The sequence below is a fragment of the Hemiscyllium ocellatum genome, chromosome 31 (assembly GCF_020745735.1).
Source record: "Hemiscyllium ocellatum isolate sHemOce1 chromosome 31, sHemOce1.pat.X.cur, whole genome shotgun sequence".
Classification (NCBI taxonomy): Eukaryota; Metazoa; Chordata; class Chondrichthyes; order Orectolobiformes; family Hemiscylliidae; genus Hemiscyllium; species Hemiscyllium ocellatum.
In genome coordinates, this window is record NC_083431.1 from 8,151,214 (window position 1) to 8,172,043 (window position 20,830).

The 20,830-nt window shown below is 43.0% G+C and overlaps 1 protein-coding gene across 4 annotated transcripts in view; it reads right to left on the reverse strand.

The window, feature by feature from the left end:
- dhx40 (DEAH (Asp-Glu-Ala-His) box polypeptide 40) overlaps positions 1 to 1,411 on the reverse strand; it is a 40,082-nt gene extending 38,671 nt beyond the window's left edge. For 3 of the 4 annotated variants that reach the window (XR_009646359.1, XR_009646358.1, XM_060847875.1), the window contains exon 1: positions 880 to 1,411. Coding sequence is in view for 2 of the 4 variants with exons in the window: in XM_060847875.1 (XP_060703858.1) it covers positions 880 to 1,090 (211 nt within the window). In the remaining 2 variants the exon portion in view is untranslated. The remainder of the gene's footprint in view (positions 1 to 879) is intronic. The other variant, XM_060847874.1, reaches the window with a different exon arrangement.
- Between the last annotated feature and the right edge of the window lie 19,419 nt (positions 1,412 to 20,830).

Consider the following 20,830-nt stretch of genomic DNA (forward strand, 5'->3'; position numbering starts at 1 on the left):
ACCTTACCTTTTAGGTTGGATTTCCTGCAGTGCCCCAGCCAAGGGGCATTCCAGCCCATGGGAGGCTAGACCGCAGCAGCTGGAAGGCTGCTCAACTACAGAGGCATCACACCCCATCCACTAACGTCTGCCTTGGTTCAGTGGGTCGCACTCAGGGTTAGCAAGTTTCAGTCCCACCCCAGCACATGATGTCAGGCATGATCTCCCAGGACACTACAGAGGGCGTGCTACGCTACTGGAGGTGCCACCTTTCAGACAAGGTGTTAATCCAAGACCCATCAGTCTGCCCACTTAGGTGGGCGTACAGGATCCTGTGACACCACCTTAAAGTGGTGAGGGGGGGGGGCAGTTATTTCCAGTGTCCTGGCTAATCTCCCATTGCCTTGAAAAGGGAATGATATTTAAGTTACAGGAGGAACTTGTTCACAGACCTTTTTAAACAGGGGATGGGGGAATGATATGGAGGTTGTTTTGCGCGATTACCACGTGGTCACGGTCAACTAGGAAATCATCCTGCCCTATGTGTCTCAACAGGGTTTGCAAGTTGACAATCAACCAATTTGACTGTGTCAAAAACTCACTCACCAGGGCCATCAGCTTCTAAAGTGGGACTTGAACCCTGGGCACCCAACCCATAGGGGGGGGAAGCTATACATTCCATCACCAGACTTCCCACTCCTGACCAATATTTATCCCTCAGTAAACATCACAACCATCACACCACTATTCATTGGATCTTGCCATGCACACATTAGGTACCACATTTCCAACATGACATCAGTGACTCCTGGTCGAAAGTACTTTACTGACTGTCCCCATAACTTTTTGAATGTCCCAAGATTTGAGAAAGATGTTATGGAAATGTAACTCTGGTCTTACCTGCCTGGTATAGGTACTGCGGTAACTGTGTGGTCTTCCCACTGCCTGTTTCCCCAGTCACAATCAGGAAGGGATGATCTCTGACCGCCTGAACCAGCCGCTCCCTGTGCCGGTGGATGGGCAGTGACCCAGACCCAGCTCCCAGTTGGCTACCCCCTGACACCACCTCCCTTTGGGAACGAATCTGTCCTTCCTCCCTCTCCCGGGGCATCCCGCCTCAGCCAGGGCTCCTCACTGAGTGCCCACAGTAGCTCTGTATGGTTCTTCTCTATCCTTTGGAATGTGCCTTTTCCTGCTTTTCAAGTTAAATTTCAATCCTCCCCCACTCTCTCTCGTTTCCCTTTCTCTCTCTCTCCTTCCCACTTGTTTCCCTTTGTCTCCCTCCTCTTTCTTTCCCCTTTACTCCTCCCTCCCTCTTTCTCCTTTGCTTTCTCTCTTCTTCCCTCCTCTGCTTTTCACTCACTCTATCTATCTATCAATCAATCACTCTATCAATCAATCACTCTATCTATCTATCTATCAATCACTCTATCTATCTATCTATCAATCAATCAATCACTCTATCTATCTATCTATCAATCAATCACTCTATCTATCTATCTATCAATCACTCTATCTATCTATCTATCAATCAATCACTCTATCTATCTATCTATCAATCAATCACTCTATCTATCAATCAATCACTCTATCTATCTATCTATCAATCAATCACTCTATCTATCTATCTATCAATCAATCACTCTATCTATCTATCTATCAATCACTCTATCTATCTATCTATCAATCAATCACTCTATCTATCTATCAATCAATCAATCACTCTATCTATCTATCAATCACTCTATCTATCAATCAATCAATCAATCACTCTATCTATCTATCTATCAATCAATCACTCTATCTATCTATCTATCAATCAATCACTCTATCTATCTATCAATCAATCAATCACTCTATCTATCTATCAATCAATCACTCTATCTATCTATCAATCAATCAATCACTCTATCTATCTATCTATCAATCACTCTATCTATCTATCTATCAATCAATCACTCTATCTATCTATCTATCAATCACTCTATCTATCTATCTATCAATCAATCACTCTATCTATCTATCAATCAATCAATCACTCTATCTATCTATCAATCACTCTATCTATCAATCAATCAATCAATCAATCACTCTATCTATCTATCTATCAATCAATCACTCTATCTATCTATCTATCAATCAATCACTCTATCTATCTATCTATCAATCAATCACTCTATCTATCTATCAATCACTCTATCTATCTATCTATCAATCAATCACTCTATCTATCTATCTATCAATCAATCACTCTATCTATCAATCAATCAATCAATCACTCTATCTATCTATCTATCTATCAATCAATCACTCTATCTATCTATCTATCAATCAATCACTCTATCTATCTATCAATCACTCTATCTATCTATCTATCAATCACTCTATCTATCTATCTATCAATCAATCACTCTATCTATCTATCAATCACTCTATCTATCTATCTATCTATCAATCACTCTATCTATCAATCAATCAATCAATCACTCTATCTATCTATCTATCTATCAATCAATCACTCTATCTATCTATCTATCAATCAATCACTCTATCTATCTATCTATCTATCAATCACTCTATCTATCTATCTATCAATCAATCACTCTATCTATCTATCAATCACTCTATCTATCTATCTATCAATCAATCACTCTATCTATCTATCTATCAATCAATCACTCTATCTATCTATCTATCAATCACTCTATCTATCTATCTATCAATCACTCTATCTATCTATCTATCAATCAATCACTCTATCTATCTATCTATCAATCACTCTATCTATCTATCTATCAATCAATCACTCTATCTATCTATCAATCAATCAATCACTCTATCTATCTATCAATCACTCTATCTATCAATCAATCAATCAATCAATCACTCTATCTATCTATCTATCAATCAATCACTCTATCTATCTATCTATCAATCAATCACTCTATCTATCTATCTATCAATCAATCACTCTATCTATCTATCAATCACTCTATCTATCTATCTATCAATCAATCACTCTATCTATCTATCAATCAATCACTCTATCTATCAATCAATCAATCAATCACTCTATCTATCTATCTATCTATCAATCAATCACTCTATCTATCTATCTATCAATCAATCACTCTATCTATCTATCAATCACTCTATCTATCTATCAATCACTCTATCTATCTATCTATCAATCACTCTATCTATCTATCTATCAATCAATCACTCTATCTATCTATCAATCACTCTATCTATCTATCTATCTATCAATCACTCTATCTATCTATCAATCACTCTATCTATCTATCTATCAATCACTCTATCTATCTATCTATCAATCAATCACTCTATCTATCTATCAATCACTCTATCTATCTATCTATCTATCAATCACTCTATCTATCAATCAATCAATCACTCTATCTATCTATCTATCTATCAATCAATCACTCTATCTATCTATCTATCAATCAATCACTCTATCTATCTATCTATCAATCAATCACTCTATCTATCTATCTATCAATCAATCACTCTATCTATCTATCAATCACTCTATCTATCTATCTATCAATCAATCACTCTATCTATCTATCTATCAATCAATCACTCTATCTATCTATCTATCAATCAATCACTCTATCTATCTATCAATCAATCAATCACTCTATCTATCTATCTATCAATCACTCTATCTATCTATCTATCAATCAATCACTCTATCTATCTATCTATCAATCACTCTATCTATCTATCTATCAATCAATCACTCTATCTATCTATCAATCAATCAATCACTCTATCTATCTATCAATCAATCACTCTATCTATCTATCTATCTATCAATCACTCTATCTATCTATCTATCAATCAATCACTCTATCTATCTATCTATCAATCAATCACTCTATCTATCTATCTATCAATCACTCTATCTATCTATCTATCTATCAATCAATCACTATCTATCTATCAATCAATCAATCACTCTATCTATCTATCTATCTATCAATCAATCACTCTATCTATCAATCACTCTACCTATCTATCTATCTATCTATCTATCTCTCTCTCTCTCTCTAATACACACTTCCTCCACTCCTTTCCTCCCTCTATCTGCTGCTTCAGGGCAACAGGAAACACCAATCAGTCGCACTCTGATGACGACACGAACCCAATGATAAACAAAGAATGTGACGAGGGAAAGTGAAGCCACAAGAAGCTGCTGCCTCACTGTTCCGCCCCCTGCTGCCTCACTCCAGAACAGCAGCCTCTCCTGTGAACACAGGGAACCTGAACAGGACTCCCCTCCCAAAATACATAGCTCTGAGTCAGGGTGCTAAATCACTGCTCATTTACTGTCACTGTCTCAAAATCCTGGAACTCTCTCCTTAACAGTAATTCTGGTGTCTTCTGGAAGAGTACAGCAGTTCAGGCAGCATCCGAGGAGCAGTAAAATCAACGTTTCGGGCAAAAGCCCTTCATCAGGAATAAAGGCAGAGAGCCTGAAGGGTGGAGATTGAACTGCTGTGCTCTTCCAGCACCACTAATCCAGAATCTGGTTTCCAGCATCTGCAGTCATTGTTTTGACCTAGTAATCCTGGTGTCCTTACATCGCAAGGACTGTAACAGTCATAGAGATGTACAGCACAGAAACAAACCCTTTGGTCCAACCCGTCCATGTCGACCAGATATCCCAACCCAATCTAGTCCCACCTGCCAGCTCCTGGCCCATATCCCTCCAAGCCCTTCCTATTCATATACCCATCCAGATGCCTTTTAAATGTTGCAATTGTATGCTCCACCACTTCCTCTGGCAACTCATTTCATACACGTACCACCCTCTGTGTAAAAAAGTTGCCTCTTAGGTCTCTGTTATATCTTTCCCCTCTCACCCTAAACCTATGCCCTCTAGTTCTGGACTCCCTTACTCCAGGGAAAAAACTTTGTCTATTTATCCTATCCATGCCCCTCATTATTTTATAAATCTCTATAAGGTCACCCCTCAGTCTCAGACGCTCCAAGGAAAACAGCCCTAGCCTATTCAGCCACTCCCTATAGCTCAAATCCTCCAACCCTGGCAACATTCTTATAAATCTTTTCTGAACCCTTTCAAGTTTCATAACATCTTTCCAATTGGAAGGAGACCAATATTCTCAGTGCACTCAATATTCTGACCAATAAAGGAAAGCATACCAAACACTTCCTTCACTATCCTAGTTACCTGCGACTCCACTTTCAAGGAGCTATGAACCTGCACTCCAAGGTCTCTTTGTTCAGCAACACTCTCGAGGACCTTACCATTAAGTGTATAAGTCCTGATAAGATTTGCTTTCCCAAAATGTGGCACCTCACATTTATCTGAATTAAACTCCATCTGCCACTTCTCAGCCCATTGGCCCATCTGATCAAGAATCCGTTGTAATCTGAGGTAACCTTCTTTGCTGTCCACTACACCTCCAATTTTGATGTCATCTGAAAACTTACTAACTATACCTCTTATGCTCACATTCAAAGCATTTATATAAATGATGAAAAGTAGTGGACCCAGCACCAATCATTGTGGCACTCCACTGTGGCTCATCACCTCCTTCTGAAAGGGCAATCTGAGCAGCAAATATATGGTAGTCTCAACAGTAATGTCCATATCCAATGGTATACATTATAAAATGCAGAAAAACACAACAGACAGAGAAATAAGGGTCTTGACATTTCTCTACTGTCTGCAAAGGTCTTATCTCAACTCCATCCCTTTATTGTATTAATATATTAATATGGATCCATTTTCTCTCCTCTGTTCCTTCTCACACTCAGCAGTAAAAAATGAGGTCTGCAGATGCTGGAGATCACAGCTGCAAATGTGTTGCTGGTCAAAGCACAGCAGGTTAGGCAGCATCTCAGGAATAGAGAATTCGACGTTTCGAGCATAAGCCCTTCATCAGGAATAAGAGAGAGAGAGCCAAGCCGGCTGAGATAAAAGGTAGGGAGGAGGGACTAGGGGGAGGGGCGATGGAGGTGGGATAGGTGGAAGGAGGTCAAGGTGAGGGTGATAGGCCGGAGTGGGGTGGGGGCGGAGAGGTCAGGAAGGAGATTGCAGGTTAGGAGGGCGGTGCTGAGTTGAGGGAACCGACTGAGACAAGGTGGGGGGAGGGGAAATGAGGAAGCTGGAGAAATCTGAATTCATACCTTGTGGTTGGAGTTCACCTGTACCTCCACACACATCATCTATTGCATCCGCTGCACCCGATGTGGCCTCCTCTATATTGGTGAGACAGGCCGCTTACTTGCGGAACGCTTCAGAGAACACCTCTGGGCCGCCCGAACCAACCAACCCAATCACCCCGTGGCTCAACACTTTAACTCCCCCTCCCACTCCACCGAGGACATGCAGGTCCTTGGACTCCTCCACCGGCAGAACACAACTACACGACGGCTGGAGGAGGAGCGCCTCATCTTCCGCCTGGGAACCCTCCAACCACAAGGTATGAATTCAGATTTCTCCAGCTTCCTCATTTCCCCTCCCCCCACCTTGTCTCAGTCGGTTCCCTCAACTCAGCACCGCCCTCCTAACCTGCAATCCTCTTCCTGACCTCTCCGCCCCCACCCCACTCCGGCCTATCACCCTCACCTTGACCTCCTTCCACCTATCCCACCTCCATCGCCCCTCCCCCTAGTCCCTCCTCCCTACCTTTTATCTCAGCCGGCTTGGCTCTCTCTCTCTTATTCCTGATGAAGGGCTTATGCTCGAAACGTCGAATTCTCTATTCCTGAGATGCTGCCTAACCTGCTGTGCTTTGACCAGCAACACATTTGCAGCACACTCAGCAGTGTCCAGTTCCTGAACTATCAGTCCCACCTCCATCGTCATATTCCTGAGAGAACACATGGTCCTCACCAACTGGCACGTTGACTGTGTGTGTCATCACAAACAAAGCTGTCTATGTTCACACCTGCTAGTCACAAAAATACAACACAAGCTTGCATTTGTTATCCCCATTAACTTAAGTGAAAACTGTAAAGTGCTTTACGGGAGCATTATCAACCAACATTTAACAATGAATCATGTAGAAACAGAATATTGTACAGAAGAGGACATGGTCATCAAGTCATTCATGCCTGCTCTCCCATTCAATAAGATCATGGCTTGCCCTTGACCTCTACATTTTGTCTTTTTGTCCTATTCAGTTGTCACTTAGTTGCCTCAGTGTCAAAATCTATCAACCTCAGTATTGAATTTAGAAAGAGAATAAAGATTTGCATTTGTATATCACCTTCCATTGCACTAGTCATTTTTTGAAAACTGTATCCATTCTAAGTACAGGACTGATCTCTCTCTTTGGGAGGTACAATCTGTTCTAAATCTGACAATTAGGAGAAAGTGAGATCTGCAGGTCCTGGCGATCAGAGCCTCGACTGTGATGCTGGAAAAGCACAGCAGGTCAGGCAGCATCCGAAAGTCGACGTTTCTGTCTTTCATCGGCAATGAGGCTTGTGGGCTGAGAGATAAACGGGAGGGGGGGTCGGTTTTGTGGAAAGGTAGCTGAGAAATTTATAGTTAGATGCAGGTGAGGGAGAAGGTGATAGGTCGGAGGGGGTTTGGAAGGGATAGATGGGAAAAGTGATGGACAGGTCAGGAGGGCAGTGCCGAGTTGGAGGCTTGGGACTGGGATAATGTGGGGGGGGGGAGAGGAAACAAGGAAACTGTTGAAATGCACATTTATCTCGTGTGGTTGTAGGGTCCCTACAACACCCCTTCAACACTCCCCCTCCAACCTATCATCTTTTCCCTTACCTTCATCTACCTATCGCTTTCTCAGCTACCTTTCCCCCAGCCCCACCCCCCCTCCCATTTATCTCTCAGCGCCCCCAGCCCACAAACCTCATTCCTGATGATGGGGTTATGCCCAAAACATCGACTGTCTTGCTCCTCAGAAGCTGCCTGACCTGCTGTGCTTTTCAGCACCACACTCTTGACTCTAAATCTGACAATTACCAAAGTTTAGTCTTCAGCTTGAGGATAGTGTCCAGTTCTTAGCACTGCATTTAAGGAAGGATGTCAACATCTTGGATGGGGCACACTTGAGATCTGCCAAAAGGTTCCAGAGCTGTGGAACTTCAGTTATGTGAAAGGACGAGAGAAGCCGGGTTATTCTAGGAACATTGGATCAGGAAGAGGCCACTCAGCCCTTCAAGTCTGCTCCAGCATTCAGTAAAATGGTGGCTGAGTTGGCTTGTGGTCTCAGTTCCATCTAGCCAGAATAATTCTATTCTCTATTGTCGATCAAAAATCTGTCTGGCCTAGTCTGCAAGAAAAGGGCCAGAAACTAATCAGTTGGTTGTTTCAAAGAGTCAGCACGGGTATGTTGGGCCAGGTGGCCCCCTCCTGTACTATGAGACTTCATGATTCTAATGTCCAGGCTACAAGTTTGCAGTCTAGCGAGTTTCCATTGTTATTTCCGTGTGGGCGGCACGGTGGCACAGTGGTTAGCACTGCTGCCTCACAGCGCCTGAGACCCGGGTTCAATTCCTGACTCAGGCGACAGACTGTGTGGAGTTTGCACGTTCTCCCCGTGTCTGCATGGGTTTCCTCCGGGTGCTCCAGTTTCCTCCCACAGTCCAAAGATGTGCGGGTCAGGTGAATTGGCCATGCTAAATTGCCCGTAGTGTTAGGTAAGGGGTAAATGTAGGGGTATGGGTGGGTTGCGGGTTGGTGTGGACTTGTTGGGCCGAAGGGCCTGTTTCCACACTGTAAGTAATGTAATCTAATCTAATATCATGACACAAAAAGGTTGTGGAAATTCTGATGGGATGGTGCAATACTTGAGCTGTTCAGCAGAGGGCACTAATTGTCCATTTAATGGGGTTAGGTACAAACGGTGCTGAGATCGATTCAAGTGAAATTATTACTTTACTATTGACCGTTTCATTTGGGTCCTTGTGGTGGAGTGGTTCTGTCCCTGCCTCTAAACCAGGAGATCTGAAATCTTTATGGTGCAGTGGTACTGGCCCTACCTTTGGACCTGCAGCTACCTGCTCTAGAAGTTTGTAATGAACTCCCTGAAGAGGTTGATTCAAAACCGCTTCAATGAATTAGGTCAATACTGGAATTACTAGGTTGGTTCTGGAATTGAGAGGGTTGCCCTATGAGGAGAGATTGACTAGACTGGGTATCTACTTATAAGAATTTAGAAAAACGTTGGGGGTGGGATCTTATAGAAACATATGAAATTATGCAGGGAATAGATAAGATAGAAGCAGGGAGGTTGTTTCCACTGGCTGGTGAAACTAGAACTAGAGGGCATAGCCTCAAAATAAGGGGGATCAGATTTAGGACTAAGTTAAGGAGAAATTTCACCTGAACGGTTGTGAATCTGTGGAATTCCCTGCCCAGTGAAGTAGTTGAGGCTACCTCATTAAATGCTCTTAAGGAAAAGATAAATTGATTTTTAAATAATAAAGAAATTAAAGGTTATGGTGAGCGAGTGGAGCTGAAGCCACGGAAAGATCAGCCACAATCTTATTATTGAATGGCAGAGCAGGCTTAATGGCCCACTCCTGCTCCTGGTTCTTTTGTTCTTATGAATTATGCTTCCCTTCAAGCTGAGGGATGTAATTGTGAAGAAACAAGACATTTTCCCCACTTTGGGAAGAAGCGTAAAGGAGCATGAATTTAAAATGAGAGCCATTTCATTCAGAGGTAAAATTCGGAGTCACATTTTCACACAGAGGGGATGGAAATTTGCAAATCTCACCTCTAAATGCATGTGAGCACGAGGGGACACTTGGACCTTTCATAGATTTTTGTAAGATAAGGGTTTTATGAGCTGATATGGATAAATGAAGTTAAAACACTGATCAGTGGTGAACGAATCTAATGGTAAAACAGGCTGGAGGGGCTGAGTAGCCTCCTCCAGTCCTTATTGTGGAAAATTTATCTCCCATCCTCAAATCAATGATGTAAAAGCAAAACATCAGGACCTTGGCCAAATCCAGGCATTTAATTTTCTGGGGATATTTCTGAGTGAGTTCCCCATTCATTTTCATTCCATTCTTGGTCAATGTTGCAGAGTGAAAATGTATCGAAATAACTTACATTTATGTTGCCCCTTTAACATAGTAAGGCACTTCACAGACATATTATCAGGGCCAATAAAAGGGATTCTGAACCATGGAAAGTAACATTAAGAGGCAGGCAACAGCTTGGGTCAAATATTTGGGTTTTAGGGAGTGTCCCAGAGGCAGCAGTAGAAGCAGAGAATGGATTCCAACATCTAGAAGTTAAGGGAGCTGAAGGCTCAGCTGCCAAACAGGAATAGATGTAAAGGAGCAACAAGTAAGAGCCAAGAATTGTGGGAGTGCAGAGATCTTGGACAGATGCCAGTCATTATCAGACAAAAGAAACCTGACAATGATCTAGCAAGCATCTTCCAAACCTGGGATCTATTCCATCTAGACGCACACTTCCAAACCAAACACCATTCAGATTGGGAACTATGTCTCCATTCCTTCTCTGTCACTTGGTCAAAATCTTGTAGCTCTTTAATTAACAGCATTGTGGGCATGCATACACTATGGCAGATCAAGAAGACAACTTATTACCATCAGCAGTTAGAGATCAGTAACAAATGTTGGCCTACGCTGTGAGCGACTTTTAACTAATTTAAGGAGAAATAATGGGAAGTGAGCAAATGTTTTGTTTAAAGTGGCAGGTTTCAGGGGATGTTCCACAGGAGGGTTGAGAGACAGAATTCCAGAGTTGAGCTTATGGTGGGACAGAAACACAAGGAAGCTACATTCAACTCCCTGTTCCATTCTGTACATCTCTGCGATAGTGCAGCAATAAATAGCACAGAAAAGCTACAGGAATCCAAATCAGAAACGAATGAATAAGCTTTGGGATAAACATTCACACATAGTCAGTCACGACAGGCAGCTGCAAGGACTAAATAAATAATAACACATTCACCTTCCAGCAATCTATTGAAGATTGAAAGCTCATTGGTTGCAAGGAATCCCTGTGTCTACATAAAGTGCAATTTGATCAAGTCATGGACGAAGATCAACCTCAAAACCAGGACTGGATAAACACATAAATCCACACTGGGTACACAATAAAACTGGAATGGCTCGCAGCGAAGGCCAGGATCGGATCCAAATCAAAACCAGGACTGGATCCACAGCAAAACCCGGCTTGGATTTACATCATGATCCCATCAAATGAGAGCAAATACTGCAGTTGTAGGAGATCTGAAATAGAAAAGAAAATGCTGGAGAAACTCAGCAGATCTGTAGAGATAGAAACAGATACAATTCCTCCAGAGCAGAATGATTCTATTAACATGCAGTTTGTCATTTGCTCTGGTGCACCTTTACCATCAGTTCCACTTGCTCCTCCTTCCTCCTTGTTTCTACAGCATAAAAATGGAGGCCCCATCGGTTCTCTCAGTTGAACTTATAAACTCCCACAGCTGCTATTTTTAATGTGAACAAAGGAATTCTCTGCAGGGACCAGCCAGCACTCATCTCACAAACATTCGCCGTCGACTGAAAACAGACTCATTAAAGTCATTATCATATTGTTATTGGTGGGAATTTGCTTTGCATAAATTGGATTTGTCAGACCTGGTTGTACACAGATTAGTTGGCACATTTCCTACAACAGTGACCACACTGCAAAACAATTCCTACATTGGCTGGGAAGCAACTTGACAGGCCAGCAAGGGAGAAGGAGTTTTCAGGGAGAAAATTGAAGTGTTAAAACCGGGTACAAAAAGACCTAGGGACGGGCAGTTTCAGGAACTTCCAGGTTGGATGGTCTCAGGTTTGGAAGGGAAGTGGGCGAGAGTCTGGGAGGACAAAGCCTGTAAAAGATGGAAGGAATGTTGTCACAGACCATTCTCTTGCTGTCTGAATTATTTGTTCTGTGCTTGTTACAGTGGTCTGTAACTTAGAAGCTGACAAGAGACCATGCACAATCAAACCAGGAGTTGAACAACCTAGACCTTATTTTGGAGCTCATGTGCCTACAAGATTTAAAAGTTTGGGAAGGTCTACATTAGCTTAATGTTTATAAAATTAACACAACTGGGGCCATGTGGAGGGTACAGGACTAGCGTCATTGCCATACTGGTCTCCTGGGTACTTTCAGGTGCTTTTAATAAACTATCTCTAGCACCAGTCCCCAGGCGATCCCACACACTCCATCAATGGCCACAACTGGTGATGTTCCATGTCTCAGACACGGAACTTGTTCTCCCTTCCTCATCCTTATCCCTCTCCCTCTCCATCTCATGTCTGAACGGCATTCAGGATAACTGTTGAGTTTAACCAGCTCTAATCAGGCATTGTAGTAACTCAGGACCACAGTTCAGAGCACTGATAGATCACAGATCTTGTCAGCAATCTAGCTGATGACCCTCTGCTTCAGTCATTTAACTGAGGTCTTACCAGCAATTTGGACAATTATCCATATAAGTCCTATCCATTAGAAAGAGGCAAATCTAATCTTTCCCATCAGTCTCTTCCCAATTCACACTAATGTGCGGTGGGAGGGGGGGTGAAATGCCGTCAACAACAACATGAAAGGACAATAACCTGCCAGTAATCTGCTTGCTGATACACACTTCCCTTTGGACTGATCATCCTTCCCTTTCAAGTGGAGTTACCTTCATTGATGTTGGGTCAAAATCCTGGAACTCCCTTCCTGTTCACTTCCTGAGACCATCTTCACACAGTCTTCAAGGGATGGGAGAGGAGGCCCGGGGCAACTATCAGTGGGCAATAATTGTCAGCGATACCCACATCCCAAGATGAACAAAACACTGATTTCACACTGAAGCAGCTGGGGTGCCTGGAATCTCAGGCTCACTGACCCTCTAGTGTCTGTGGGGCAAAAGGGTTAGGGTTAGCCCAAGCCCTATTACAGAGTAAGGAGCAGGTGGAGAGAATGCTGTGCTTTTCAGTATTTTTCTTAATGCTAGAAATTCCTGTGTGAGTACTTTAGTTACACTTCAAGCTGATAGTTCTCCTTTCAGCTCTTACACCTAATTAGTTTTTATGCTTGAAATAATTAATGAGTTGAACTGACTAATATTCCCTCAGTGAAATGACACACATCAGGGAGAAGATAACACAATGTCTCCCAGTATAACCACTCCAATAAATGGGAATGGGACTGAACTGGGTTCCGTTCCTTCAGACCCCCAGATCCTCGTGGTTTCTATGGAGACACTTCTCACATCATTGGCAATAATCTCTTCCTTTTTCATTTTAACAGGTCTCCACCTTCCTCTCTCTGTCTCTAACTCAGGAACTGGGCTGACTCCTGGGTGGAAAATAGAGATGCGATCAAAGAAAGAAACACTGGCATTTCTAAAGCATTTTGCCCGGAATGTTTCACAGCCAATGAAATGCATTTATCATATTGTTACAGGGCAATGTGGGAAATGGTTACCATTTTGAGCACAGCAACATAGAGTCATAGAATTTTTCAGCACCGAAACAGACTCTTGAGTCCAACTCATCCATGCCAACCAGATATCCAAAATTCATCTCGTACATTTTGCTAGCATTTGGCCCATTTCCCTCTAACCCTTTCTATTCATGTACCCATCCAGATGCCTTTTAAATGTAATAATTGTATCAACCTCCATCACTTCCTCTAGCAGCTCATTCCATACATTCACCACCCTCTGTGTGAAAACGTTGTCCCTTAGGTCCCTGTTAAATCTTTCCCCTTTTACCTTAATCCTATGCCCTCTAGTTCTGGACTCTAACCTGGGACTCTAACCTTGTCAGTTCAGCCTAATCATGGCCCACATGATTTTATTAATCTCTATAAAGCCTCCACCACTCCAAGGAAAACAGCCTCAATCTATTCAACCTCTCTCTGTAGCTCAAACCCTCCACTCCCAGCCACATTCTTGTAACTCTTTCTGACCCCTTTCAAGTTTAACAACATCTTTCCCATAGCAGGGAGACCAGAGTTGAATGCATTATTTTAGAAGTAACCTAACCAAACATGTTAATGAACAGACATTTTACTGATGTAGACTAATGGATAAAGATTGGTCAAGGTGCTCAGATAACCCCTTTACTCTCCTGAATAGCATCATGGGATCTTTGGCATTCAGCCAAGAGGGCAGACAGGGTCTAGGTTTTGATGTTCTTGATGTTTTAGAGTAGCCCGAACAGTGCAGCACAGAGCGGTTCCATACCTCAGTGAGGTTTAAACCCACAGTGTCCTAAGTGAACCACAGAGAGCACAGCAAAAGGCCAACTTTGTGAATTGAACTGATCTCACTTAGGATCTGGGCCCATAAGGAGGCCATCCAGTCCACAGCAACCATGTAAGCTAGCAGAAAGGGCTACATACTCAGTTACATTATCCTGCTCTTTGAACACAGCCTTTTCAATGTTTTCTCTTTTCAAAGGGTGTCCTAGTACATGAATCACAAAAAGGTACAATGCAGCCAATAGGAAAGCCAATAGAATTATGGTCTTTCTTGTGAGGGGAGTCGAATACAAAAGCAGGGATGTCATGCTTCTGTTTCACAGGACACCAGTGAGACCACATCTGGAGTATTGGCAATAGTCACCTTGTTTAGGGAAAGATGTAGATGCATTGCAGGCAGTTCAGGAATTATTTATTTAATTAATACCTGAAATAAGGGAGTTTTATCTAAGAAAAGATTGGACAGGTTTGGTTTATATCTGCTGGAATTTAAAAGAGTTAAGACTCTACTTGATTGAATCATATAAGATCCTGAGAAGTTTTGATAGGGTAGTTTAGATTCCCTACAGTGCGAAAACAGGCCCTTCGGCCCAACAAGTCCACACCGACCCTCTCAAACCCATTCCCCTACTCATGCACTTAACACTATGGGCAATTTAGCATGGTCAATTCACCTGACCTGCACATCTTTGGATTGTGGGAGGAAACCGGAGCACCTGGAGGAAACTAGAATGTGCAAACTCCACACATAGTCGCCCGAGGCTGGAATTGAACCTGGGTCCCTGGAGCTGTAAGGCAGCAGTGCTAACCACTGAGCCACCATGCCGATGTTTGCTTTAGTGGGACATGTCTCTGTTTGAAAATAAGGAGTCACCCATTTTAGATACAGATGAGAATTGTTTTTCTCACAACCTTGTATCTTTGGGGGTCAGGGAGTGAGTTACTCACTGAAGGTTCCTAGCTTCTGATATGCTGATGTAGCCATAGTATTTTTATGATAGACAAGCAGGAGGCTGGATGAACACAGGAAGCCAGGCAGCATCAGAAGATGGAGAAGTCAATGTTTCCAGTGTAATCTTAATGCAAGTCCTATTCAGTTTCTGGTCAATAGTAATCCCAGGATGTTGATAGTGGGGGATTCAGTGATGGTGACACCACTGAATGTCAAGAGATTGTGGTTAGATTGTCTTTCATTGGAAATTGTCATTGTCTGGCATTTGTGTAGTGTAAATGTTACTTGCCATTTGACAGCCCAAGGCTGGGTATTGTCCAGATCTTGTTGCACTTGAACATGGACTGCTTCGGTATCTAAGGAATCATGAATGCTGCTTAACATCCCCCACTTCTGAATTTATGATGGAGGGCAGATTATTGATGAAACAGCTGAAGATGGTTGGGCCTAGGACACTACCCTGAGGAACTCCTGCAGAGATGTCCTGGAGCTGAGATGACTGACCTCCAACAACCATGACCATCTTCCTTTGTTTTAGAAATGACTCTGATCAGCTGCGAGATTTCCCCCAATTCTCATCAATTTGAGGTTTGCCAGGAATCCTTGATGCCATACCTAGTGTAATGCATGGATAGGCAGGAATGTGGAGTAATCAGCAATATGTCTATTGAATGGATGAGCAGGCTCAAGGGGGTGAGTTGTTATTTTTATGTTTGTACGTAAACATTTGCTGAGCTATGGTGAAAGACCAAGGGAAGGATGACCAAACTGGACACATCTTCCAAATGGCTGACCCCATCAGAAAAGCCTAAACAATTCCGATCAGCTGTGCACTTCTATGACTCAAACTAGTTCTCCATTTTGCTTTCAAAAACTGTTGTGCTGTCTGTTCAATGGGGGATGTTCCATGTTCAAAATATCCTTGACAAAAGCTTTTCACTTCCTCTAGGACTGTGTGTATGGATGCATTTTAGATTGGGGGAGGGGGAAGGTTTCACAATCAAAGACACCAAAAGTAACACTGGCTGAGATCAATGAACCATTGGCAGAACGTGAACAATAGCCACATCCACTCTGGATGTGGCATAATAGCAGCTGGTTGAATATCCATTCCACACGGATACATGTAGAAGTCAGTGTTTGCTCTTTGGGAATGTGCGATAATCAATATACAGAAAAAATCTGTTTCTCCTGTCAGGAAGTCTCGGACAAAACCAAAAATAATCGTACCTGGATCTGAACCATCTTCGGATAATGTCAGAGAGACCTTCCTCACACAATGAAGGAATTGAAATCAGAAACATTGAAACTTGGAACAGCAGTATGGCCATTTGGCCCTTCAAATTTGATCTGCCATTCAATATGAACATGGCTGATCCTCTACTGTACAAGATAATACATGGCTTGGAAAGGGTGGACGCTAGGAAATTGTTTCCGTTAGGCGAGAAGACTAGGACCCATGGACACAGCCTTAGAATTAGAGGGAGTCAATTCAGAACAGAAATGCGGAGACATTTCTTCAGCCAGAGAGTGGTGGGCCTGTGGAATTCATTGCCGCAGAGTGCAGTGGAGGCCGGGACGCTAAATGTCTTCAAGGCAGAGATTGATAGATTCTTGATGTCATGAGGAATTAAGGGCTATGGGGAGAATGCTGGTAAGTGGAGTTGAAATGCCCATCAACCATGATTGAATGGCGGAGTGGACTCGATGGGCCAAATGGCTTTACTTCCACTCCTATGTCTTATGGTCTTATGGTCTACTTCAATGTCATATTCCCACTTTCCCTGGACACCCCTTTGTGCCTTTAGAATCTAAACATGTCTCGATCTCTATCTTGAATATATTCAGAACTCCTTTTCCAACTCACTGGAAGGTGGGGAGGTGATGGTCAATCGATAATTTGAAAATTGACATTAACCTAGATTTTTGTTGATTGCAGGGTATTAGGATTACAAACTCAAGATGGTTAGGTGCAGTCAAGATCGGATGGACTCATTGAAATCTAGAAGAATGAGAGGTGACCTTATTGAAACATCCAAGATACTTAGGGGCTTCACAGGTCATTGCAGAAAAATTGTTTCCCCTTGTGAGAGAGTTCTAGGATCAGAGAGCATAATCTCACACATTTTGGGCAGAGATGAAGCGGAATATCCTCTCAGAGGGCTTTGAGTCTGTGGAGTTCTTTGCCACTGAGGGCTAGAGAGACTGGTACTTTAAGTATATTTAAGGCTGAGATGGACATTTTTAATCAGTAAAGGAATCAAGGATTATCGGGAAAAGGCAGGAAAGTAGAGTTGAGAATTATATTACTGAATGACAGAACAGATTTGATAGGCTGAATGGCCTACCTCTGTTCTTACATCTTATGGTCTTATCAGCAATGACCCAATCAAGAGGCTGGGGCTGAATCACCTCCTGCTGTTCTTGTGTGTGCGTTTTAATGGAGGAGGGAGGGTAGAATCCAGCATTCCAAGGGTTAAATTCTGCCTCTCTGTGTCGATATAGTTCAGGGAGGTAGAGTTACCTGTTTAACAGGTGGTTTGCTACAAATTGGACTCTGCCTCATTCATCTCTGCATTAGCAGCAGCATGTTCAGTAGCTCAAGTGAAACTGCCATTTACACTATAAGCTGCTTTCCTACTGTTCATCCAGAGAATTTACAAAGGAAGATGTACACATATATTATCAGGAGGAAAGGCAAGCTGTTGTAATCTACTTACATGTTCTTTACTCAAAGCATAGAAATCATCTTCACAAACATTCTGTTCCCAAGGACATCAATGTGTTGCCTTGGTTACCCATGCAGATGGGACTATAAATGCTTCTTGTCTCCATGGCAATATTGCTGCCAGTGATAATCAAATGTAATAATGGTGCTTAAGTCTCGAATAGACACATGTGCTTTGTAAGGAGAAAGAGACACTCCTCAAATATAATGTGCCTGATTTTAACTCATCGAGAGTATTTTGAATGGGTTAAAATCAGGCTCAATACAACAGGATCACCCCTTGACAGGCTGAAGACCAGAGGCTGGTTCAAAGTTACATAATCCCTGTTCCTGTTCATCAGTGTGTGCATGCTTGTGGTGTGTGACTATGTATGTGGGAATGTATGTGCATGAGTTAGTGTATGGGTGTGTGTGTGGGAGTCAGTGTGGGAGTGTAGGGGAGTGTATGGGTGTGGTTGTGTGGGAGTGTGTGACATGGCTGTGTGTGGAGTGTGTGTGCTAATGGGTGGGAGTGTATGGGTGTGTGTGTCTGAGTCTTGTGGGAGTCTATGTGTATGAGAGTGCATGGATATGGATGAATATGTGGGTGGGAGTGTATGTTTGTGTAAGAGTGTATGGATGTGTGTGGGAGTGTGTGGATGTGGATGGGTATGTGGGTGAGAATGTATGTGCGTGGGGGAGTTTGTGTGTGTGTGTGTGTGTGTGTGTGGGTGAGAGTGTATGTGTGCGTGGGAGTGTGGGTGTGTGGGAGGGGTGGATGTGTTTATTTGAGGGAGTGGGGGTGGGGAGGGAACACGGCTTACATTTTATTTACAGCCGAGGCCTGTACAAGAGTAAAATTTCTGACCAGGGGCTGCACAAGAAGCAGGGTGAAACGTCTTCACTTATATAGCGCCTTCCGCCACCTCAGGCTGTCCCCAAGCTGAGATAATTGGCTACTCTTTCAAGCAGGGAGAAAGTGAGGTCTGCAGACGCTGGAGTATCAGAGCTGAATATGTGTTGCTGGAAAAGCGCAGCAGGTCAGGCAGCATCCAAGGAACAGGAAATTCGACGTTTCGGGCATAAGCCCTTCATCACGAATGAAGCACACTCTTTCGAGCACACCCACTGTCGCAATGTGGGAAACGTGGGGCCAATTTGCACATAGCAAGATCCCACAAACAGCACTGTAATGTGGCTCAGATAATCTGCTTTTGCGATGTTCGACGAGAGATAAACATTGGTCAGGGCATATGAGGCGAGGGACGGAGAACTGGATCCTGCAATCACTCACACCCACCCGGGGGGCTATGAGGTTTAAAACTGGGTTGGCGCCTGGTGCTAGTGTAGGTAATCGAGCTCAGGATCAAGGCAATGAGATTGTAGCTGAGCTTTAGTTTAGGGACAGAGAAGACTGTGCGGGGGAGCAATATATATGTGAATGCAAAGACATTATTTGAAACTGCTTTAAAATTGCTGTAAGGCTTTCATTGCTGGTCCATCAATCTAACCTACTAAGAGTTTCCTGTCGCTAATGGTATCCTTAAGTCTCCAGGATTCTTAAAGATTTTGTACAAAAACAAAATTAAGTAAAATAAATGAATTTTTAAGTCCAAAGTCACCCCCTCTCAACTGCACGAGGATGGTGTCAGCTGCAGACTCTCCATTCTCCCCTCAGCCAAGGTTCGTGTCACTGGACCAGATGGAACCGGAGGATCCTATTGGATTGGATCGAGGGAGCAGAAATAATCAGACTCAGGCTGTCGCCGTGGAGACAGCTCCGCAACTTGCACTGTCACCAGGGAAACAAGCCGAGTGATGGGCAGGTGAATGGAATCCAGGACAGGGTCAACAAACAACTCGCAACTGAGCCCGAGAGACAGATCCCAAGGGAAAGGAATGGGGATGGGGTTTAAAGAAGGAACTTCCTTGTAATTTTACATGGACAGGGGCTTGTTGTGAACAGGCTGGATAGGCTGGGACCTTTTTCACTGAAGTGTAGGAGGTTGAGAGGCGATCTGATAGAAGTTTATAATATAATGAATATAGATGGAGTTAATGGTCGCTAGGATGTGGGATTTCAAGATTAGGGGGCACATTTTGAAGGTGAGAGGAGAGCGATTTATAAAAGAAATGCGGGGCAAATGTTTTACACAGAGGGGTGGTTCCTGTGTGGAATGAACTTGCAGAGGAAGTGGTGGATGCAGGTATAAAAGACATTTGGATAAGTACATGATTAGGAAAGGTTTGGAGGGAGATGGGCCAGGAGCAGGCAGGTGGGACAAGTTTAGTTTGGATTTATGGTGGGCATGGATTGCATGGTCTGTTTCTGTGCTGTATGAGTCTATGACTCTATAACAGCTGGCATATTGTCTTCTGGGAAACAGAGAGATTTATATTTTAAGAGGGGGACATCAAGTCTTGAAATAAATGAAAAATATGACAATTTGCATACATCAAGATTCCACAAACAGTGATGTGTTTCTTTAGCCAGTGAAAGGTAAAGATCAGAAAGTGGAGTAGAGGTAGAAGATTAGCCATGATCTCATGGAATGGCAGAGCCAGAGGGGCATTTTAACTATTCCTACTATTCAATACATCTGCTTTGTTTTAGTGATAAACATTGTTCAAGACTAGAGCTAAAATCAGCATAGTCTTCCTCTCTCAGTAGTACATGGATGACTGGTAGTGGTCTAACCTGAGGATCATGATGCCTCAGGCAGGGGGGGAGGTTAAGAAGGAGTATCCATCATGGTAACCTCAGCCAATGCAGGAAGTGAACGCATAATGTTAACATCACTCTGCATCGCAGACTAACCCTCCAGTCATCTGAGCTAACTGGACTACAGGGCGAAGCTTGATGGCATTTCCTCATATAGACCTGTGAACTGTGTATAATATCCAACTGAGAAGGTAGGCAAGGGCCCAGTGTAATATCTCGGTTAAGAAACCACATGTCTAA